This window comes from Lucilia sericata, unplaced genomic scaffold, assembly GCF_015586225.1.
Source record: "Lucilia sericata isolate MDLA Ls3-8-SP2 unplaced genomic scaffold, ASM1558622v1 Contig000628F_arrow, whole genome shotgun sequence".
NCBI lineage: Eukaryota > Metazoa > Arthropoda > Insecta > Diptera > Calliphoridae > Lucilia > Lucilia sericata.
In genome coordinates, this window is record NW_023994634.1 from 159,850 (window position 1) to 182,727 (window position 22,878).

Genomic DNA, 22,878 nt, shown 5'->3' on the forward strand with positions numbered 1-22,878 from the left:
TACAGATCAGGAAGTTACGGAACTGATAAGTGATCAATGCTCATATCAATGCTCGTACTTGACAACGGATGTTATTGAAAAATTTGGTGTCAATTTGGTACCAGACGTGTATATTTTTTTCCCTCTATGTACACTTGATAGTGTCTATATTGCTGTTATAGACATTAAACGGCCCTTCAGTCTCCATCATGAATGTAGTATCTTTCAGGCCCTACAGATCAGGAAGTTACGGAACTGATAAGTGATCAATGCTCATATCAATGCTCGTACTTGACAACGGATGTTATTGAAAAATTTGGTGTCAATTTGGTACCAGACGTGTATATTTTTTTCCCTCTATGTACACTTGATAGTGTCTATATTGCTGTTATAGACATTTAACGGCCCTTCAGTCTCCATCATGAATGTAGTATCTTTCAGGCCCTACAGATCAGGAAGTTACGGAACTGATAAGTGATCAATGCTCATATCAATCGTTCTACATGTCTAGTAGTAGAATGTAAAAATGTTCTAAGAGATATTGTACGACTGTTTACAATATACAAAGTATGATCTTATACTCAGTATGATCTTCCTAAGATTCCGTGACATCATCGATCAATCCTGGAACAATAACATGAATTATACGGTCTCAAATGCGTTAGTCCATGATTTGATACAAAGGCAACCAGAATACTTATAGGACTACGTGTAGTCTAAGGACTCTGATAGGGGTTAAACAGGGCATATTATTATTATTGGTAGTATGTCCGACATGTGAGGATGTTGATGAGTTTGAGCACTTAATTTGTCATTTTCATAGATTACAGGATCTCAATCAAAAATGGCTGGGAAATAGGTTCAGGAAATTTTAGATATTGCTGGATGCAATCCATGCAATTTTTTAGATTTTGTCAGGGGTTTTAGCCATTCTTTTGGGTGGAGGATTAGCGAGGATTCTTCTTCTTTTACCATAATTATTAATTGATCTGAATCTGAAAAATTTATTTTATCTTTTTCATGTTTCTTCATTTTATGATCTATAAACATTCTTATTGAGAAGGATCACAATGGACCACAAAGGTGTACTAGTGAAATTGCAACTTCGGGTGGATTACCGTTACCTAACACAATTCGTAATTTTGAAGATACTTACATAATTAAATGAAATTTGGAACATGATGCGCTATTGTACTAGAAATGATGCCTATTAAAAATAGTTTGTTTTGGGCAAATCTTCTAATAAGACTTCTATGTAATACCACTTTCTAACAAAAGCGAGTGGGTAAGGTCTTGACTGCCAGTGAAATTGTTACACTTTCTTATGTGTTAAAATGTCCATGTACATTACGTTATGTCATCGTCCACTTATAAATGAGGAAAAGTGTAATTGTTGCTTTTTGAACTCTTTCTCTTCTATGTTTAAATAACTAAACCAATAGTTTAGTTTTGTAGTATGTACTGAACACAAAAACTATGTCTACCTTCTAATAGCCACCCCAAACTGCAGGGTCACACGCAATAGTTAGTTTTCCAAAATGTAAGTAGTATGTGTGTTTGCATGTATAATTGTATTGTACTTATTTGTATTGTAATTTATTCAGTTATTTTTGTTGTTGCTGCTGCTGTTGTTGAATTGAAATCAATTACAAACGGGTTCAATCGAATTGAATTGAATGGCATTTTTGTTGACAACTGTTTATTTTTTATTTCATTGTGAATATAATGCATTTTTATTTAAAAAAATCAACTTTAATTAAATTTTATTCAAAATTTATTTAATGTATGTATGAAGAAAAAAGAATTAACAATAATATGACAAAATAAAACGAAAGTGTTATAAATAATACAAAACATTTTAATTTTGGATGAATATAAATTAGAGAAATAGAATTTCTCTAGCATATATGTATGTATGTACGAGTTCATTTGATGAATCATCTTAGCAAAACACTGGGAATAAAAGGTGACCAGATTAAAAGAATTTTCTAGTCGAATTAGGGTTTATTAATGATTAAAAACATTGAAATTTTCACAGTGTGTTCCTGTAAATAGGCTACTTCTTATTTTGAAATTTTGAAGCGGGCGAGGTGCCACGCCTACTTACTAAATAACTATTAAAAGTCGTATATCTTGGAAACTTTGACATCCATAAGAATATTTTTTGACAAAATGGGCGGAATGTCTATAGTGGGCGTGGCACCTTCCATATTAAGAAAATATTAAATCAGTATATTTCAGAAAATATAACAGTTAGAGTCCTCAAATTTTGTCTGAGCCTCTTAAGTTTCAATATGATTGTTTAGGATAAAAAGTGGGCGCACTAGCAGTAGGGGGCGTGGCGCCTCCCATATTAATTAAATGCAAAAATTCATTTATCTTGAAAACTATTACAGTCAAAATCTTAAAATTTTGTACGAAGAACTTTAACAATATTTGGGTAATAAATTGGCGGACTACCAAGGGGGCAAGTGGCACCTCCCATATTAATTAAATACAAAAATTAATTTATCTTGGAAACTATTACAGTTAAAATCTTAAAATTTTGCACTAAGTACTTTCATATTCATCTGAACATTTTGGGGAAAAAAGTGGACTTTCATCAGGGTGGCTGGCCATAGAATTCCACGGGAACTTTGTAGATGAATATCAAGGGACAAGGGATGTAAATTTAATCGAATTATAGTGTTTTTCATTGGTTATACCAAAATAAAACTACAAAATATTGTTTACTAGTTTAAGCCAATAACAGTTTAAACATTTCCTTTACTTCCTATAAATTGTCAATAAGCGTCTGATTACTTGAGATTTAAACTTTCATACATTTTACTAGAATCCCTCCTCTCTCTCTCTCTGTGTGTTATAAATAATTAACTATTTGAAAAACATTTGGTCAATGGGTCATGATGTCACTTGTTTTAAAAAGTTTTCATTATTATTATTATTATTTTATCATACTTATCAAAGTGTATATAAAGTGACATATCAATTGAACCATTTTTGCACAATTAGTCAGCCATGCTGTCACTCATGCAGTCAGAAACACTTCAACGATCATAATTAAATGAAAAACCAATTGTATTTTTGTTATTCCCTCCTTTTATTTTTCCACAATATATATCAGCAGAAACAGCATCATCATTCATTCATTCATTCGCATTTTTAGAGATAATTATTTTATTTTTTATTTTTCACTAAAGAAAAAAAATATTAAAATATTGCAATACTTGTTTGTATGTTTTAAATGAAATGCAATGCAATAATTTTCTATTTAATTAACATGAAATTAATATATATTTTTTTTTTTCAAATGAATATTTCGTATTATAATATGGTCATTTGCAGCAAAAATTAATTAACTCAAAAAATTATTTATTAAAAAAACCATATTAATTTAATGATTTCATTGTAGATAATATAAAGCTATAGTTAGTTTTATATATATTTAGATTTATGACTTTTTTGTCGTAAATGGTAAATATTTAAATAAATGTATGTACTCACAAATGATAAATATTATATTAAGTAGCCTTATTTGGAGTTAAAATAATTCATCATTAATATAAAAGTTATGAATAAACGTAAAAAAAGATGATAATTTTAATTGATAAATACTTGTATTTTATGGTAAATTGTGGATTTTTTTCGAATAATTATGAATATGTCAGAAATAATTAAATTTTATTAAACAATTTTGCAATATGAGTTTTTTTTTTTGGAATTCTTTTGACTTTGATATTCTTTTGTATAGTACATTTATTTGGGTAGAGTAAAATGCATTTGGGGTAATGTTTGTAATGTTAAGGACAACAATTTTGTGTTGAAATCTCTTACTACATTTACTGAAATCTGTCCGTCCGTCTGTGTATCCATTTAAAGTTTCAGTTATTTTATTATATAGGAAGACCTACGGTTGATTTCTGATATTATATACAATCATCACAATAGTCCATAGATTTATTCCAAAAGCTAGTACAAAAGCCTTTCTATTCATAAGTCAGTAGAATAGTCTATTAAGTAGCTGAGATTAGTCCACAAACTAGGCTATTGACTAGTCTACAGACAAGTCCATAAAATAATTACTAGAGCAGTTCATGGACGGTGGCGTGTCATAATGTCCAGTGACATAATGTCCATAGACCTTATGACACACTAAATTGAGTCATAATGTCCATGGACGTTATGACTCATAATGTCTAAAAGCTATGTGACAGAAAGTCCATAGATTTCAAAGGATCCATTTATCAAAAAGGCTTAAATTAGCTAAGCCGGTATTCGAAATACCCCAAAGTTTAAAAGCCCTGCGTCCAGGACACGTTTTAAAAGAAATCCAAAATGCAGCATATAGCAAATTTAGGTGCAATTCTTTTCGGGATAAGTGTGCCCCTTTCCTAAATTCTAAACAAATTTTTCTATATATTTCTGTTTTGAAAGTGTCACAATGTCCATGGACATTATGACATTTTAAACAAGTTAGAGTGCTATATTCGGCTGAGCCGAATCTTAAATACCCTCCACCAACTACTTTTATATTAATACTTTTCTAATTGATCAAATATTTGTCCAAATAAGTCTTCTCATATCTTAAATAGATAAATCCCAAGATTTAAACAGCTTAGATCTATTACAATTCCAAGATTTATTGAACATTATAAACGCCATTTTCTTTTATATTTTTATAGTGTTTAGCAATATTTAATAATTTGCATGTATGCATGTGTGTGAAAGATTTAAGGATTTTGAAAATACATACATATATATAATTTTGTTTTACGCAAATTGATAATGCAAATAGTTAAATAAGGTTAAAGCGCTTTTAGGGGCAGTTCCTAGTATGGGAGATAAGATCAATTATAGACCGATCGTAAAAAATTCTTTAAGCAAAATTTCTGTACATAAAAGCTATATTTCAGTAAAATTTTGTATCTATATCGTAATTTAGTATAGCTTTATTTGGTAATGAATAATGTGCGTTTAAGGGATTTTCGTAAAAGGACCTTGTATGGGAGCTATGACCAATTATGTATATAAAGACAAAATTTCAAAATTCTGTATCTATATCATTATTTGGTAATGAATATTGTTCATCTAAGTGATTTTCTGGAGGGGACCTAGTATGAGAGCTATGACCAAATATGGACCGATCGGGAACAAATTTCACAGTAATATTTCTATGCATATGGGCAATACTTGTACCAAATTTTATATGAATATCTTAATTTAGTAATGAGCTATGCGCGTTTAAGTGATTTTCGGGTGGGGACCTTGTATGGGAGCTATGACCAATTATGGACCGATCGGGCAAAAATTCCATAGTAACATTTCTGTGCATATGAGTAATACTTGTACCAAATTTTATATGGATATCTTAATTTAGTAATGAGCTATGCGCGTTTAAGTGATTTTCGGGAGGGGACCTTGTATGGGAGCTATGACCAATTATGGACCGATCGGGAAAAAATTTCACAGTAACATTTATGTGCACATGACTAATACTTGTACCAAATTTTATATGGATATCTTAATTTAGTAATGAGCTATGCGCGTTTAAGTGATTTTCGGGAGGGGACCTTGTATGGGAGCTATGAGCAATTATGGACCGATCGGGAAAAATTTTCACAGTAACATTTCTGTGCATATAAACAATACTTGTACCAAATTTTATATGGATATCTTAATTTAGTAATGAGCTATGCGCGTTTAAATGATTTTCGGGAGGGGACCTTGTATGGGAGCTATGATCAATTATGGACCGATCGGGCAAAAATTCCATAGTAACATTTCTGTGCATATGAGTAATACTTGTGCCAAATTTTATATGGATATCTTAATTTAGTAATGAGCTATGCGCGTTTAAGTGATTTTCGGGAGGGGACCTTGTATGGGAGCTATGACCAATTATGGACCGATCGGGAAAAAATTTCACAGTAACATTTCTGTGCATATGAGTAATACTTGTACCAAATTTTATATGGATATCTTAATTTAGTAATGAGCTATGCGCGTTTAAGTGATTTTCGGGAGGGGACCTTGTATGGGAGCTATGAGCAATTATGGACCGATCGGGAAAAACTTTCACAGTAACATTTCTGTGCATATAAACAATACTTGTACCAAATTTTATATGGATATCTTAATTTAGTAATGAGCTATGCGCGTTTAAGTGATTTTCGGGAGGGGACCTTGTATGGGAGCTATGACCAATTATGGACCGATCGGGAAAAAATTTCACAGTAACATTTCTGTGCATATGATCTAGAAAATTTTTTCTCGGAATGAATTCTATTGACATAAGATTTTAATTTGTAAAATTTTGTGAAGATATCGACATACTGACGGAAGTTATTAACAAAAAACCCATTTTCCGGGAATATGTACTTTTGTATGGGAGGTATATGAAATTGTGGACCGATTCTGGCAATTTTCAGCAGGGATCAAGCTCTTGTGTAGAAACGAATGTGTGGTTATTTTCATTGAATTACCTTGCATAGTTTTCGAGAAAATTACATCAGAATGTTTAAAAAATGCTTATTTTTTTCGAGGTTGTTTTAAATTTTGATTCATAACTTTTCCCGGTGTGAACCGATTTTGCCCATTTTCAACACCAAACAACTTAGGAAAATGAAGAACATTTTGATCAATTATGGACCGATCGGGCAAAAATTCCATAGTAACATTTCTGTGCATATGTGTAATACTTGTGCCAAATTTTATATGGATATCTTAATTTAGTAATGAGCTATGCGCGTTTAAGTGATTTTCGGGAGGGGACCTTGTATGGGAGCTATGACCAATTATGGACCGATCGGGAAAAAATTTCACAGTAACATTTCTGTGCATATGAGTAATACTTGTACCAAATTTTATATGGATATCTTAATTTAGTAATGAGCTATGCGCGTTTAAGTGATTTTCGGGAGGGGACCTTGTATGGGAGCTATGAGCAATTATGGACCGATCGGGAAAAATTTTCACAGTAACATTTCTGTGCATATAAACAATACTTGTACCAAATTTTATATGGATATCTTAATTTAGTAATGAGCTATGCGCGTTTAAGTGATTTTCGGGAGGGGACCTTGTATGGGAGCTATGACCAATTATCGCCCGTTAGGGAAAAAATTTCGCAGTAACATTTCTGTGCATATGGGTAATACTTGTACCAAATTTTATATGGATATCTTTATTTAGTAATGAGTTATGCGCGTTTAAGTGATTTTCGGGAGGAGACCTTGTATGGGAGCTATGTCCAATTATGGACCGATCCAGAAAACTTTTTCTCTGAATGAATTCTATTGACATAAGATTTTAATTTGTAAAATTTTGTGAAGATATCGACATACTGACGGAAGTTATTAACAAAAAACCCATTTTCCGGGAATATGTACTTTTGTATGGGAGGTATATGAAATTGTGGACCGATTCTGGCAATTTTCAGCAGGGATCAAGCTCTTGTGTAGAAACGAATGTGTGGTTATTTTCATTGAATTACCTTGCATAGTTTTCGAGAAAATTACATCAGAATGTTTAAAAAATGCTTATTTTTTTCGAGGTTGTTTTAAATTTTGATTCATAACTTTTCCCGGTGTGAACCGATTTTGCCCATTTTCAAAACCAAACAACTTAGGAAAATGAAGAACATTTTGGGTGAATTTGGTTGAACTCTATTGCTTCGTTTTATCGTGAGCGTGTTTTACACAGACAGACGGACGGACGGACATAGCTAAATCGACTCAGAATTTGATAAGGTGTTACACACGGAATGACAAAGTTATATATACCCTCTATCACCACTGATGGTGGTGGAGGGTATAAAAAGTGACATAATGTCCATGGACATTATGTCGCTTTATGGTGTGTCATAAGATCTATGGACGTTATGACACGCCACATTCATGGACTAGTCAATAGCCTAGTCCAATGACGAATCAATAGGCTAGTTCAAGCCTAGACAATACACACGTTAATAAGCTAGTGGTTAGACTAGTGAATAAACTGATCTATAAATTGTTTAATAGACTAGTGCATAGAATAGTTCAAAGGCCAATCCATAGACAAGTTAATAAACTAGTAAATAGACTAGTCAATAGACTGATCAATAGACTGGTCAATAGGCTGTTCATTAGATTAGTTAATAGGCCAATCCAAAGACTATCCATATTAATAAATTAGTGAATAAACTAATCAATAGACTAGTAGATATACTAGTCAATATACTACTTTATAGACTAATAAATAGACTAGTCAATAGGCTAGTCCATAGAATAGTTAATATGCTAGTCCATAGACAAGTCTATAAACTATTAATTAGACTATCTATAATCTAGCCAATTATCTATTGAATATGATCGTTATACATAAGTCAATAGGCTACTTAATCTCACCATATGTATGTTAAAACATGTAAGAAATTATAGTCGGGTGAGGCCGATCATATGATACCCTACACCTGTTACAAAAATAAAATGTGATTTAGTTTTCATAATAAAGCATTTAAGTTGAATTGTACCTTGTCTCAGATATACTTAAGCCATTTATTGTTGAATAAAATTGTGGACATTTAGGTCAAATTTTGAAGATGGCTTTGTATAGGGGCTATGGTCAAATAAGACTCCATGAAAATTCATGAGAGTCATCAAGGCTAGTATAGAACTTAGTTTTGCAGCTTTTTGTTGAGATACGATTATATTAAACATAATTATGAACTTGAAACCCCTATTCGTCGGGTTCAGTTGTATGAGGGCTAGATGAAATCATGGATCAATACGCTTCGTCTCCGATACCATAGAACATTATGTGCCAAATTTCATTGAATTATCTTCAAAATTTCGATCTGTAGTTTGATTACAAAGTTTACAAGGACGGACAGATGGACGGACATAGCTAAATCGACTCAGAAAATGATAATAGAGGATATAATAGAATAATGATAGAGTAACTAGTCATTTTGCTCATTGTAACATATCCATTACTTCAATGCTGAATATATCATCACTTCTTCAGGTATTTTTCAGTACTACCATTATGTAAATTCTACTTCTTTTTCTCTTCTTTGGAAGTTATTTTTTGCTGGGTTTCTATGTTCAATATACATATGTTGTATGTGATACTGTACTGGAAGGAGAGGATTGTAAGACACTTGTTCAAAATGAACTATATGAAATGGTTTAGCGAAACCACCTGTCTAACTATGATGCCCCAAGTCTAGTTCATTGTTAAGCTTTCGCAGGGAACAAAAAAGAACCTTGCAATCGATAATAACGGGACACTATGCTATTGGCAATCATGCCAGAACTTCAGAACTACTTGTACTGGAGCCTCATTCTTCTGCTGCTGCAGAAGTTGTCACAATGAAGAGGAAGATACTATATCTCATCTCCTCTGTTATTGTCAGACATTTACTGGGAATAGAGAACACTATTTTGGATCTGCTGTTCTCTCTTGTATGGAGGATATCTCTGGGATAAATCTTTAGAATATCCTAAATTTCGTAAATCAAACCGTTTGGTTTAACTCTGGAAGTAATAAGTAGTGTTTTTATAGAAAAGGACTCCTACGACCCATAGGGCATCACAACGGGACCAAAATCAGACAGACCCTCCAAATTAAAACAAATTTCGGTACTTTTTTCCTACCTATTGACAAAATGAAAATTTTATTCCAAAAAGTTGCAATATTGTAGTGAGATCCCATCATTAAGTATTCATAGGACAGAATGATTTAAAAAAAGAATGTCCAAAAAATACTAAATTTATATTACAATTTGTTTCCGATTAGTTACGAATGAATTCTAAAATTTTATTTCTATGATCACTGGTTGAAAAGATACATGGGTTTTAAAAAAGTACCAAAATACAGTTTTTACCCTAAAACGACCGAATTTTAAAAATGTACCAGATTTTAACGATAGGTATGTATTTGTTGTTTATTTTTTAGTTTAGAAGATATGAGGTTACCGAATTTATCAGTTTTTACTCTTTTTCGCCTCTAAATATTTAATAAATTCTGTACGAGAATTTCTAAAGTTTTTTACTTATTACTAGTATTAAAAAAATCTCTATTATTCCATATGTTATAGAAGCAACATTTTTCGCAAGGTCAAATGTTTTTTACCTCAAGTTCGTTAGTAACAATAATTTTATTTACTTATTAATATTAAATTTCTTAATCAAGTTTTTTTCCTTTTGCTAAAGGTGTTTTAGTGTAAAAAATTCTCTAATGAAAATGAAAAACAAAAATTTCTCATATTTTTCGAAAATAATTCTAAATGTTATGACATTTTAGATTAACCACAGATATAAAATTCTAAATATTGTAAAAAAAAAAACAAATACAATACACTCGAACTCGAATACAAGTATATCTGAAATTTATTTGACACACTTCTGACATGTGTTTTAGTATTAAATTACAATAATTCAACTGACTAGTAAGTAGTCCAAGTACTTAAACAAAATGAAATATAACAATAAAAAATTTAGTTTACTATATTTAACGAAATATGTAGTAGCTAGCAAATAAATAAAAACTGACATATTAATCGTTTAGAAAAAAACTTCACTTTTTGACTATAACAAAAAAATTCCTAGAGTAGGTGCAATAAATGACTGTTGGTGGAAATTTTATTGACAGTTTATGGGTAACTTTTTTAATTCGTTTGATTTTAATTGATTATTTTGAAAAAAAAATTTTAAAATACTGAGAAATCAATTTAAAATACCTAAATGTAGGGTAATTTGAAAATAATGCTTAACACACCCAATACTATTATAGATGATACTAGATGTTATTGTGGTTTAGTATTTAAAGTATCACTTTATGCTGAACAGAACACAAAAAAAATATATTTCTACAACAACAACATGGCAAAATAATATAATTGCGGTTAGAATTCATTCAAATTCAGAAAAACAGAACATATAAATTATAGTAATGTAAAAATTATTATTTAATGGGTTTACCATAAATTAGAAGGAACAATTTTTAGTTAGTAATATAATTTGTTATTTGCTATTTTAGCAAATAAGTACTAAGTTCATAAGCTAAATAGTTGAAGTAATATTTTAAGTAAATGAAATTATAGAAAATACTAGAAATTATAGAAATAAGCCTTGGGGCATTCTGCTAAATCTTTGTAAAGAGTAATAGGAACTTATTGAAGTCTTTATATGTACATTTTAACTTGAAGTATAATTTGTTAGCAATTTATATATATAAAAGAGTAGCGTTACTGACTGACTGATTCATCATCGCACAGCCCAAACGGCTAAACCTAGAAATTTTGACAGTATATGTGTTTTTGGTTATATAGATCCATTAAGGAGGGATTTTTGGAAATTTGTACATTTAGGGGTAAAAAAGGTAAAAAACGGGTAAAACAGGTTTTCTTAATTATCTTACCTAATATTAGTGATACAAGAAACATTTTAAATTCACCTATATCTACTCTTAAAATACAGGCCTGTCACAGAATTTCATTCCGATCGAAAGTGGAATTATTTCCGTATTTTTGCTTCTTCTAAAAAAGAAAACGAAAAATTCTTTCGGAATGAAACCACTTTCAGTTTTTGAAGTGGAATTGATATTTGTATGTAATTAACGTTTTTCTTAGTTTTAATAATAAGAACCTTTACTAAAAACATGGTTCTTGTTTTGATTAGCTAAACAAGAACAATTTTAAATGAAATCTATATAATTTTATTCATTTTTTGTCAATTTACGAAATAATTCGGAATTTGGAGAAGCTAAAACAAAAATGATCGGAATAATAATACGGAATTGAAACCATTTCGATCGGAATGTGTGACAGACCTGATAAGCAGATGGGTGTCTGGTACTTTTTTGAAATTCGTACTTTTAACCCATTAATGCCCACGGCGATCTACGTAAGGTAGAAATGTGAAATTTGGATAAGAGAGTTTACTTGCGTATATAAACCGATTTCAATTAAAACATTTTTTCTATCTTGCCTTGTTTGGATTTTAGAAGACGTTACGTATACGTAACAGTGGGCATTACCCACGAATTTTTGACCCTTAAGTATTTTAAGTAAAAGTTACATATTTTTACCAAAAAATCGTAAAAGAACTGGTTAATTATTAAGTTTTAAGCTTGAATTAGCTAATTTGGCGTATCATACAAAATTTTTTCATATAAAATAAAAAATTATTTAAAAGTATAACATTTTAATTTGTGGAATTTTGTAATTTCTGTAATGTCAATTAATGAATTTAAAGAAATTTGTATATTTTCTTCCAGAAACAAATATATTGACTAACATTACACATTTTGCATACATTTACCAAAGGTCCTTGGTGCTAGAATCCTTGCAATTTCCTTAAAAACCCAAGTAAATGGTCATAATTTTCAACCCATGCTTAATTTTTGAAGGATAATTGCAATTATATTCCGATTTTCTTGTAAAAATATATATTTAATATTCGCCAACTGTGCCTTGAACAAGTTATAATGCGGTCAAATGGCATATCCTTTACAGAAATTCTTAAAAAATTTAAAATATCCACGAATGGACGATTTAATAGAAACATTTACATTAAAAATATATTGCTTGTCATCAAATATCAATATTTCAAGAAAATATATTGTTTTGAATTACGTTAAAAACCCATTCCTCTGATAAAAAACTATTTTTGAGGCAGATTTCATAAAAAAGTTAGCAAGTTGTTCATTATTTATGTCGTATGTAGAGTGGGACAAAAAGTACTGAGAACTGCCCACTGTTACATATACGTAGCACCTTTATTATCCTCTATATAAGTCTCCGCAAGGACATGGTATATGTTTATAAAAAATTAGGTAATAAACATTAATTACTTCTTTATAAGTTTACGTCAGAAACTTTTTTTAAAAACTAACTACATAGAAGTTATTAACATTCTAAGAATTCATTCCTCGAAAAATATGACTTTTTGCAGGTTTACGAAATAGACACTTTACAAAATAACCAAAAAATACGTTCCTATAGGCAAAAATTACTCAAATTCAATTTCTAATCGTTACGAACATGTTAAGTTAACCTATCCATCAGAAAAGGTAACTTTGCATTTTCCATTTCTGTGCATTTCGAGTTCAAATTCGAATTAATTTGCGTTACGTATATGTAACTGTGGGCATTAATGGGTTAAGGGGTGAAAATGTGTAACAAAGGTGATTTTGGTACCTTTTTTGGCCCTTTATAACTTTTTAACTAATAAACAAAATAACATTTTTGTAAATATTTTGAATATATCTCCCAAAATTAGGAGACACCTGTTTCGTACTTTTTATACCCTACACCACTATAGTGGGGAGGGTATTATGCGTTTGTGCTGATGTTTGTAACACCCAAAAATATTGGTCCTACACCCACCTTAAAGTATACCAATCGGCTCAGAATCACTTCCTGAGTCGATTAAGCTATGTCCGTCCGTCCGTCCGTCTGTCTGTCTGTCTGTCTGCCTGTCTGTCTGTCTGTCTGTGTGTCCATGTAAACATTGTGCGCACTCTACAGGTCGCAATTTTTGAGATAATTTGATGAAATTTGGAACATACACTTCTCTTGGACCAAGGACGAACGCTATTGAAAATGCTTGAAATCGGTCTATTATTTCACATAGCCCCCATACAACCGGACCGCCCGAATAGTCCTTTTGACCTCATAATTATGTTAAATGATCTACTATCTCTACAAAAATTAGAAAAATTTAGTTTTATATATATCTTAATAATGCTAGTGATTTTCGTAAAGATCGGGCATTATTTGACCCTAGCTCCCATACAAGTCCCCCTCAGAAAATGGCTTGAATGTCCACAATTCACTTATAAACACTAGTATCACAATAAAATTTGGCACAAATGAGTTTTATATAAACATAATTCCCAACAATAAATTTTATAGGGATCGGAACAAATTTTACCCTAGCCCCCATATAAGCGGACCTTCCGATTTGGGCCTTTTAGCTCATAACTTTGTCAAATATACTACTATCTCTCCAAAAATCGACACAACTAAGTTTGATATAATTATAAATAACACTGTTGATTTTTATAATGATCGGGCATTATTTGACCCTAGCCCCCATACAAAATCCCCTTCAGAAAATGACTTGAATGTCCACAATTCACTTATAAACACTAATATCACGATGAAATTTGCCACAAATAAATTTTATATAAACATAAATGTCGACATTAAATTTTATAAGGATCGGATCAATTTTTGCCCTAGCCCCCATACAAGCGGACCTACCGATTTGGGCCTTTTAGCTCATAACTACGATAAATATACTCAAAAATATTTGTCCTTATTAAGCTATGTCCGTCTTTGTGGCCGAGTAAACCTTGTATGCACGCAACAGATCGCAATTTTGAATATAATTTGTTAAAATGATTCACATACTATTCTCTGGATCCACTGACGATGGCTGTTGAAAATGATTGAAATCGTTCTTTTATTTCTCCTAGTCAGCATACAACCAAACATGAACAGGCATTATTTGGAAACTATATAAGATTAAAAGAAATGCTTCATTATTGAAATTAATCACATTTAATATTCGCAATTGGCCTCGCCCGACTATAATTTCTTACTTGTTTAAAATTCAGTCCTTTTTAAGTGTAAAAGGGAGAAAACTGTATTTATGGTACTTTTTTTAGCTCATTAAGAAAACTTTTTCGGTTTATTTAATTATTCCTATTAAATTACGGACTAACTCTGTAATATTTATTGTAATAAAAATTTTGCTATTTCACTGGGGAAAAAAGTACCAAAAAGGGAAAAAAAAAACGAGAAATTTAATTTTATTCATACTCATTGAGCCAATTTGTATAAAATTTGAAAAAATAGTTTATTTACTCACACAATATAAGCTGTTGGTATATTATTCTGGAATTCGAGTACTAAGGCCTATATAGGATCAAATTCGATTAAATTGGTTGGTACTTTTTGAAAGCACTATTTTTCTGGAACAAATGAATGCAGATTTGAATCGTTTGAGTTTTATCTGTGATATATAGATTTAAATACGGAACATTTTGTAAACTTAATTCTCGAAAAAGTATATTTCTAAGCGAAAAGGGGAAAAATTGTACTCTTTTTATTAGTACTTTCCACTTAGGTAAAATTTATTCCACTTTTGGTACTTTTTCTTTCTTCAAATGATGCTCTTTGTATGTTCTTTAATATGAATTCAAAACACATGATTATTAAACATACACGGTCCTCATTGAATAAGATTCTTTAAGAGAGAACTTTTTAGTACTTTTTATCTTTGATTTTTGATGCTTTGATTTTTTTAACGGAGATCTCATGGGGATTTATGGTCAATAGATAAGGCTATTAAACGGGGAAAAAATTAGATCAATATTTCTTACAGTTTAGCTGTACCTGCGATTTGAACTCGGCGGATTTCGGGAAAATCGCATATTTTAGAGAAAACGTATTAATTCTTTACTGTCGCACAGTAAACAGTTTTAATAGGGAATAAAAGTCATCACATAATAAAATAATAGAGAATAAAAGTCATCACAGATTTTCAATGTTTTTGCCTTGTTTAACCAGAAAATGGACTTTTATGTTTTCGCTCAAAACTCGAGATTTAGTATGGAATAAAAGTGATCTCAGATTTTCATTGCTTTTGCCCTAGGGCCTATAGTTTGGCCAGAAAATGGACTTTTATGTTTTCGCTTAAAACTCGAGTTTTAGTAGGGAATAAAAGTGATCACAGATTTTCACTCTTTTTGCCCTAGGGCCTATAGTTTAGCCAGAAAATGGACTTTTATGTTTTCGCTCAAAACTCGAGTTTTAGTAGGGAATAAAAGTGATCAGAGATTTTTATTGTTTTTGCCCTAGGGCCTGTAGATTAGCTAGAATTTGGACTTTTATGTTTTCGTTCAAAACTCGAGTTTTAGTACGGAATAAAAGTGATCACAGATTTTCATTGCTTTTGCCCTAGGGCCTATAGTTTAGCCAGAAAATGGACTTTTATGTTTTCACTCAAAGCTCTAGTTTTAGTAGGGAATAAAAGTGATCACAGATTTTCATTGTTTTCGCCCTAGGGCCTATAGTTTAGCCAGAAAATGGACTTTTATGTTTTCACTCAAAACTCAAGTTTTAGTAGGGAATAAAAGTGATCACAGATTTTCATTGTTTTCGCCCTAGGGCCTATAGTTTAGCCAGAAAATGGACTTTTATGTTTTCACTCAAAACTCGAGTTTTAGTAGGGAACAAAAGTGATCACATATTTTCATTGTTTTTGCCCTAGGACCTATAGTTTAGCCAGAAAATGGACTTTTATGTTTTCACTCAAAACTCGAGTTTTAGTACGGAATAAAAGTGATCACAGATTTTCATTGGTTTTGCGCTAGGGCCTATAGTTTTGCCAGAAAATGGACTTTTATGTTATGGCTCAAAACTCGAGTTTTAGTACGGAATAAAAGTGATCACAGATTTTCATTGTTTTTGCCCTAGGGCCTATAGTTTAGCCAGAAAATGGACTTTTATGTTTTCACTCAAAACTCGAGTTTTAGTACGGAATAAAAGTGATCACAGATTTTCATTGTTTTTGCCCTAGGGCCTATAGTTTAGCCAGAAAATGGACTTTTATGTTTTCACTCAAAAATCGAGTTTTAGTAGGGAATAAAAGTGATCACAGATTTTCATTGGTTTTGCGCTAGGGCCCATAGTTTAGCCAGAAAATGGACTTTTATGTTTTCGCTCAAAACTTGAGTTTTAGTACGGAATAAATGTGATCACGGATTTTCATTGTTTTTATCCTAGGGCCTATAGTTTAGCCAGAAAATGGACTTTTATGTTTTCGCTCAAAACTCGAGTTTTAGTAGGGAATAAATGTGGTCACAGATTTTCACTCTTTTTGCCCTAGGGCCTATAGTTTAGCCAGAAAATGGTCTTTTATGTTGTCACTCAAAACTCGAGTTTTAGTAGGGAATAAAAGTGATCAGAGATTTTCATTGTTTTTGCCCTAGGGCCTATAGTTTAGCCAGAAAATGGACTTTTATGTTTTCGCTCAAAACTCGAGTTTTAGTAGGGAATAAAAGTGATCACAAATTTTCATTGTTTTTGCCCTAGGGCATAGAAAATGGAGTTTTAGCAGGGAACAAAAGTGATCACAGATTTTCATTGTTTTTGGCCTAGTTTAGCCAGAAAATGGACTTTTATATTTTCGGTCAAAACTTGAGTTTTAGTACAAAATAAAAGTGATCACAGATTTTCATTGTTTTTGCCCTAGGGCCTAGAAAATGGACTCTTATATTTTCGCTAAAAACTCGAGTTTTAGTACGGAATAAAAGTGATCACAAATTTTCGTTGTTTTTGTCCTAAGGCCTATTGTTTAGCCAGAAAATGGACTTTTATGTTTTCACTCAAAACTCGAGTTTAACTCCCGTATTCAGTATCTCGGACGAAAATTTTATTTTCAATATTAATATGAAAAGCACTCAAAAATATTTAAAAACTGAGTAATTTTCATACAAATTTTAAAAATAAAATGTCCGTCTGAAATACTGAATACGGGGGTAAGTACGGAATAAAAGTGATCACAGATTTTCATTGTTTTTGCCCTAGGACCTATAGTTTAGCCAGAAAATGGACTTTTATGTTTTCGCTAAAAACTCGAGTTTTAGTAGGGAATAAAAGTGATCACAGATTTTCATTGTTTTTGCCCTCGGGCCTATAGTTTAGCCAAAAAGTGGAGTTTTATGTTTTCACTCAAAGCTCGAGTTTTAGTACGAAATAGAAGTTATCACAGATTATCATTGTTTTTGCCCTAGGGCCTATAGTTTAGCCAGAAAATGGACTTTTATGTTTTCGCTCAAAACTTGTGGTTTAGTAGGGAATAAAAGTGATCATAGATTTTCATTGTTTTTGCCCTAGGGCCTAGAAAATAGACTCTTATATTTTCGCTCAAAACTCGAGTTTTAGTACGGAATAAAAGTGATCACAGATTTTCATTGTTTTTGCCCTAGGGCCTATAGTTTAGCCAGAAAATTGACTTTTATGTTTTCGCTAAAAACTCGAGTTTTAGTAGTGAATAAAAGTGATCACAGATTTTCATTGTTTTTGTCCTAGGGCCTATAGTTTAGCCAGAAAATGGACTTTTATGTTTTCACTCAAAACTCGAGTTTTAGTAGGGAATAAAAGTGATCACAGATTTTCACTGTTTTTGCCCTAAGGCCTAGAAAATGGACTTTTATATTTTCGCTCAAAACTCGAGTTTTAGTAGGAAATAAAAGTAATCACAGATTTTCATTGTTTTTGCCCTCGGGCCTATAGTTTAGCCAAAAAGTGGAGTTTTATGTTTTCACTCAAAGCTCGAGTTTTAGTACGAAATAGAAGTTATCAAAGATTATCATTGTTTTTGTCCTAGGGCCTATAGTTTAGCCAGAAAATGGACTTTCATGTTTTCACTTAAAACTCAAGTTTTAGCACGGAATAAAATTGATCACAGATTTTCATTGTTTTTGCCCTAGGGCCTAGAAAATGGACTTTTATGTTTTCGCTCAAAACTCGAGTTTTAGTACGGATTAAAGTGATCACAGATTTTCATTGTTTTTGCCTAGGGCCTATAGTTTAGCCAGAAAATGGACTTTTATGTTTTCGCTCAAAACTCGTGGTTTAGTAGGGAATAAAAGTGATCATAGATTTTCATTGTTTTTGCCCTAGGGCCTAGAAAATAGACTCTTATATTTTCGCTCAAAACTCGAGTTTTAGTACGGAATAAAAGTGATCACAGATTTTTGGCCTAGGGCCTATAGTTTAGCCAGAAAATTGACTTTTATGTTTTCGCTAAAAACTCGAGTTTTAGTATTGAATAAAAGTGATCACAGATTTTCATTGTTTTTGTCCTAGGGCCTATAGTTTAGCCAGAAAATGGACTTTTATGTTTTCACTCAAAACTCGAGTTTTAGTAGGGCATAAATGTGATCACAGATTTTCATTGTTTTTGCCCTAGGGCCTATAGTTTAGCCAGAAAATGATCTTTTATGTTTTCGCTCAAAACTCGAGTTTTACTACGGAATAAAAGTGATCACAGATTTTCATTGCTTTTGTCCTAGGGCCTATAGTTTAGCCAGAAAATGGACTGTTATGTTTTCGCTCAAAACTCGAGTTTTAGTAGGGAATATAAGTGATCACAGATTTTCATTGTTTTTGCCCTAGTTCCTATAGTTTAGCAAGAAAATGGACTTTTATGTTTTCACTCAAAAATCGAAAGGAAAGTTATCACAGATTTTAATTGTTTTTCCCTAGAGCATTGTATTTTTGACATAGGGGTCTAATTTATCCAGAAAATCAATTCTTTAGGGGGATATTAGAGTGATCACACTTTTATATTTTCACTCAAAAATCGATTTTTTGTGGTTTTTCACTAAAAAATAAGGTTTTGTTAGGGAATAAATGTGACCACAGATTTTCATCCGTTTCCTCTAGCTGCTCTTGTTTAGCTAGAAAATAGACTTTTGGATTTTTATTAAAAAAAAAATTAATTTTGGTAAAAACTAAAAGTGATTACAGATTTTTATCGTTTTCCTCCTAGCGCTTCTCGTTTTGTTAGAAAATGGACTTTTAGTTTTTCATTCAAAAATTGAACGAAAAGAGCTAGAGAACTAAAATTTTCCGCAAATATTCTTTATAGGTAAGGTTTATGTGGTATTGCAAATGGGCAATACCGGTTCACGATTTCGCATAGCCTCCATACAAGTGGCCCACCGAAAAACAACTTTAACAGTCATAATCGTTTTAAAAATACGAATATAGCTGAGAAATTCGACATGAATAATTTTCATATGAGCCAAAATCTCTCGGGTGGTCGATCTATAATTTACCCCACCCCCCATATAAGATCCCCTTTAGAAAATGACTTTAGTACTCATTACTGAAATTACTAAAAATACGAGTATCGCGATGAAATTCGACATAAATAATTTTTATATGGGCCAAAATCTCTCAACCAAATTTTATGAGAATCGGTCTATAAGTGGCCCTATCCCCCATATAAGGTAATCTTCAGAAAACGACTTTAACCCCCATTACTTAAAAATACGAGTTCATGGATGAAATTCGACACAAACATGCCGAAATATTGTTATCAAATTTTGTGAAATGTTTCTATCAAAATTATTTGAATGAAATGTTGATAAAACTCATAGGTTTCATTAAAAATCAAAAATTTAAATCAAAATTTAAAAAAAATAAATTAAAATATATATATATGGAGTTTAATTGCAGTATTTTATGCAAAATATAATATTCCAAGCTATATATAAATACAACATGGATAAATAAACTTTATCTTAATGAAATTTTAATCTGTCTATATTAGTCAAAATTTCTAATGGGAATTAAGCAAACAATCAGTATTGATATTGATGTTAACAAATGTTGAAATAGAATACTTATTAGGTTTGCATTTAAGGTTAAATAACTGTCAGAATCTGGAAATGTAACTGACAATTTAAAGTCTTTTTTTCAAATGTTAACCACTTTAAGAACTAATCACAAGACATTAACACATTAATACTTACATCTTTACTCCAGTGTACTACATATGGTATGGGAAAATCATATGGAAAATCAATATAACAATTAAAAACAGCATATGAACCAACTTTTGCCTCCATATTTGTTGATTTTTGACGATCATGACGTGCACCTGACACACAGGATACACTAATTAAAATTAAAAACAACGACAACAATAACAGAAATGCAAAAAATCTATAGCTGCCGCCATTATGATGGCAAAATATCATCATTTTACTTTTCATGATGATGATGATGTTGATAATGGCGTTGTTGTCCCCGCTGTTTCTTATTATTATTTTTTTTTCTATTTAATGACGATTAAAACAAATATTTATTGTGTGGTATTTTATAAAGCGTGTATTACTTTTAATTTAATAATATTAAATATTTTTCTTTTAAATTATTTAATTTATTTAGACATTAGTTAATAAGCACAAAAATGTAATGATGAAAATGCTTGAAAGCTAAACCACAAACACATTAATAAACATTTCATAGTCTTGGCATATAATTTTAATAAAATTTGTTGTTCTTTTTTGTTTAGGTTGTTGTTGTTTTTGTTTTTGTTTCTTTCTTGTATTTAATTAAATTTGTACCATTTTACAGTTTTATATGATGCAATTAATATGTGGTTTTAAGAGCTCTTTGGATAATTATGTACGAAATGAACTTTATTAATTAAAGAATTTAATTGAAACAACAACAATTTATATGAATTTTTTTTTGAGGGTTAGACACAAGTACTTGGTATGTGATAACAAGTAATTTTTTTTTGTATTATTTTTTTTTCTTGTGTCTTTTTGTAAAAACAAAATTAATTAATTGCGTCTCTTTTATTTGATATTTTGTTGTTTTCGTATTTGGTTTCAGTTGATTAATTTAACTTGTGCATTTAAAATATATGGTAAATTAAAATATTCTCAGTATTAAAAATATTTTCACAATTCATTGAATTTTTGCTATTTATGATAGGAAATCAGTAAATTTTAAATTAAATAATCTCTGTCTTCTGTTCGTTTTAAACAAACGGGTCAAGTGTTCTTTTTTTTGTCGTTTTTATTTATTTCAGCTTCAAATGAACATGTACACTGTAAAATCTTTTAGTGATTCGCTTTCATAAAGATTTATTTAAATCAAAGAGCTCTTCTAGTCACACAAATCCACTCTCATAATATTTAATTTGCACTTTTTCTACTGCTGATGTTGTAGGAGTCGAATTTTCCGTATTTAATTTAAAACGTAACGTTCACAATGATCTCAAAACCGCAACTGAAAATACTAAGCTCGAAACTACAACGTTAGAGCAGTTAGCTAGTTAAGCAATCATCACAATGGTGATGATGATGATGACGATCTCTAGTGATAGTTGGAAATTCTAATGTCGTTCAAAGCTTTCGTTCTTTATCGTAATTAGTTTGTTTATTGTTATATACAAATACGTTACAAATTGTAATTAAGTTTTAGTTGAGTACATATTTTATTTTGTCTAATAGAGAATATTACAAGAGAATATTGCTAACAATTTACAATTAGAGAAATGCTTAAATAGTTGGTTTTTAAATTCTCAGAATTAAAAACAAAGAATTTAAATTCATTACTCATGCATTGGAAATTTTTCGAAGGCATTTAGTTTTAAATGTAGGGTGGGTCAACAATCTAAGATGTTGTCGTCATTGTTTTAGAATTCTGTGATAGATTTATCTAATTATTAAAGCACTTTTGTAGGAAAAAGTATATGTATTCTTCCTGCAAAATCCGATGATAAGTACCAGCAAGAATAAGTAGCCGCCAAAATTTAAATTTTGTTGCCAAGTGTATAAGAAATGTCTGTGATCAATCACGGGTAGATCATAAAGAAATATGTATGTATAATCGTAGCAACGCATTCAGGAACCCAAATGTTCGGCCATAAAGAACCAACTAACTAACTAACTAACTAACTAACTAACTAACTAACTACTAACTAACTAACTAACTAACTAACTAACTAACTAACTAACTAACTAACTAACTAACTAACTAACTAACTAACTAACTAACTAACTAACTAACTAACTAACTAACTAACTAACTAACTAACTAACTAACTAACTAACTACTAACTAACTAACTAACTAACTAACTAACTAACTAACTAACTAACTAACTAACTAACTAACTAACTAACTAACTAACTAACTAACTAACTAACTAACTAACTAACTAACTAACTAACTAACTAACTAACTAACTAACTAACTAACTACTAACTACTAACTAACTAACTAACTAACTAACTAACTAACTAACTAACTAACTAACTAACTAACTAACTACTAACTAACTAACTACTAACTAACTAACTAACTAACTAACTAACT

General features: G+C 30.9%; 1 protein-coding gene across 1 annotated transcript in view; it reads right to left on the reverse strand.

Moving 5' to 3' along the window:
• The window catches only part of LOC119606847 (protein borderless), a 62,048-nt gene extending 40,259 nt beyond the window's left edge, over window positions 1-21,789 (reverse strand). Inside the window, exon 1 of the mRNA XM_037960495.1 lies at window positions 20,518-21,789. Within this exon, the coding sequence (XP_037816423.1) occupies window positions 20,518-20,760 (243 nt within the window). The 5' untranslated portion in view covers window positions 20,761-21,789. The remainder of the gene's footprint in view (window positions 1-20,517) is intronic.
• Window positions 21,790-22,878: the final 1,089 nt, after the last annotated feature.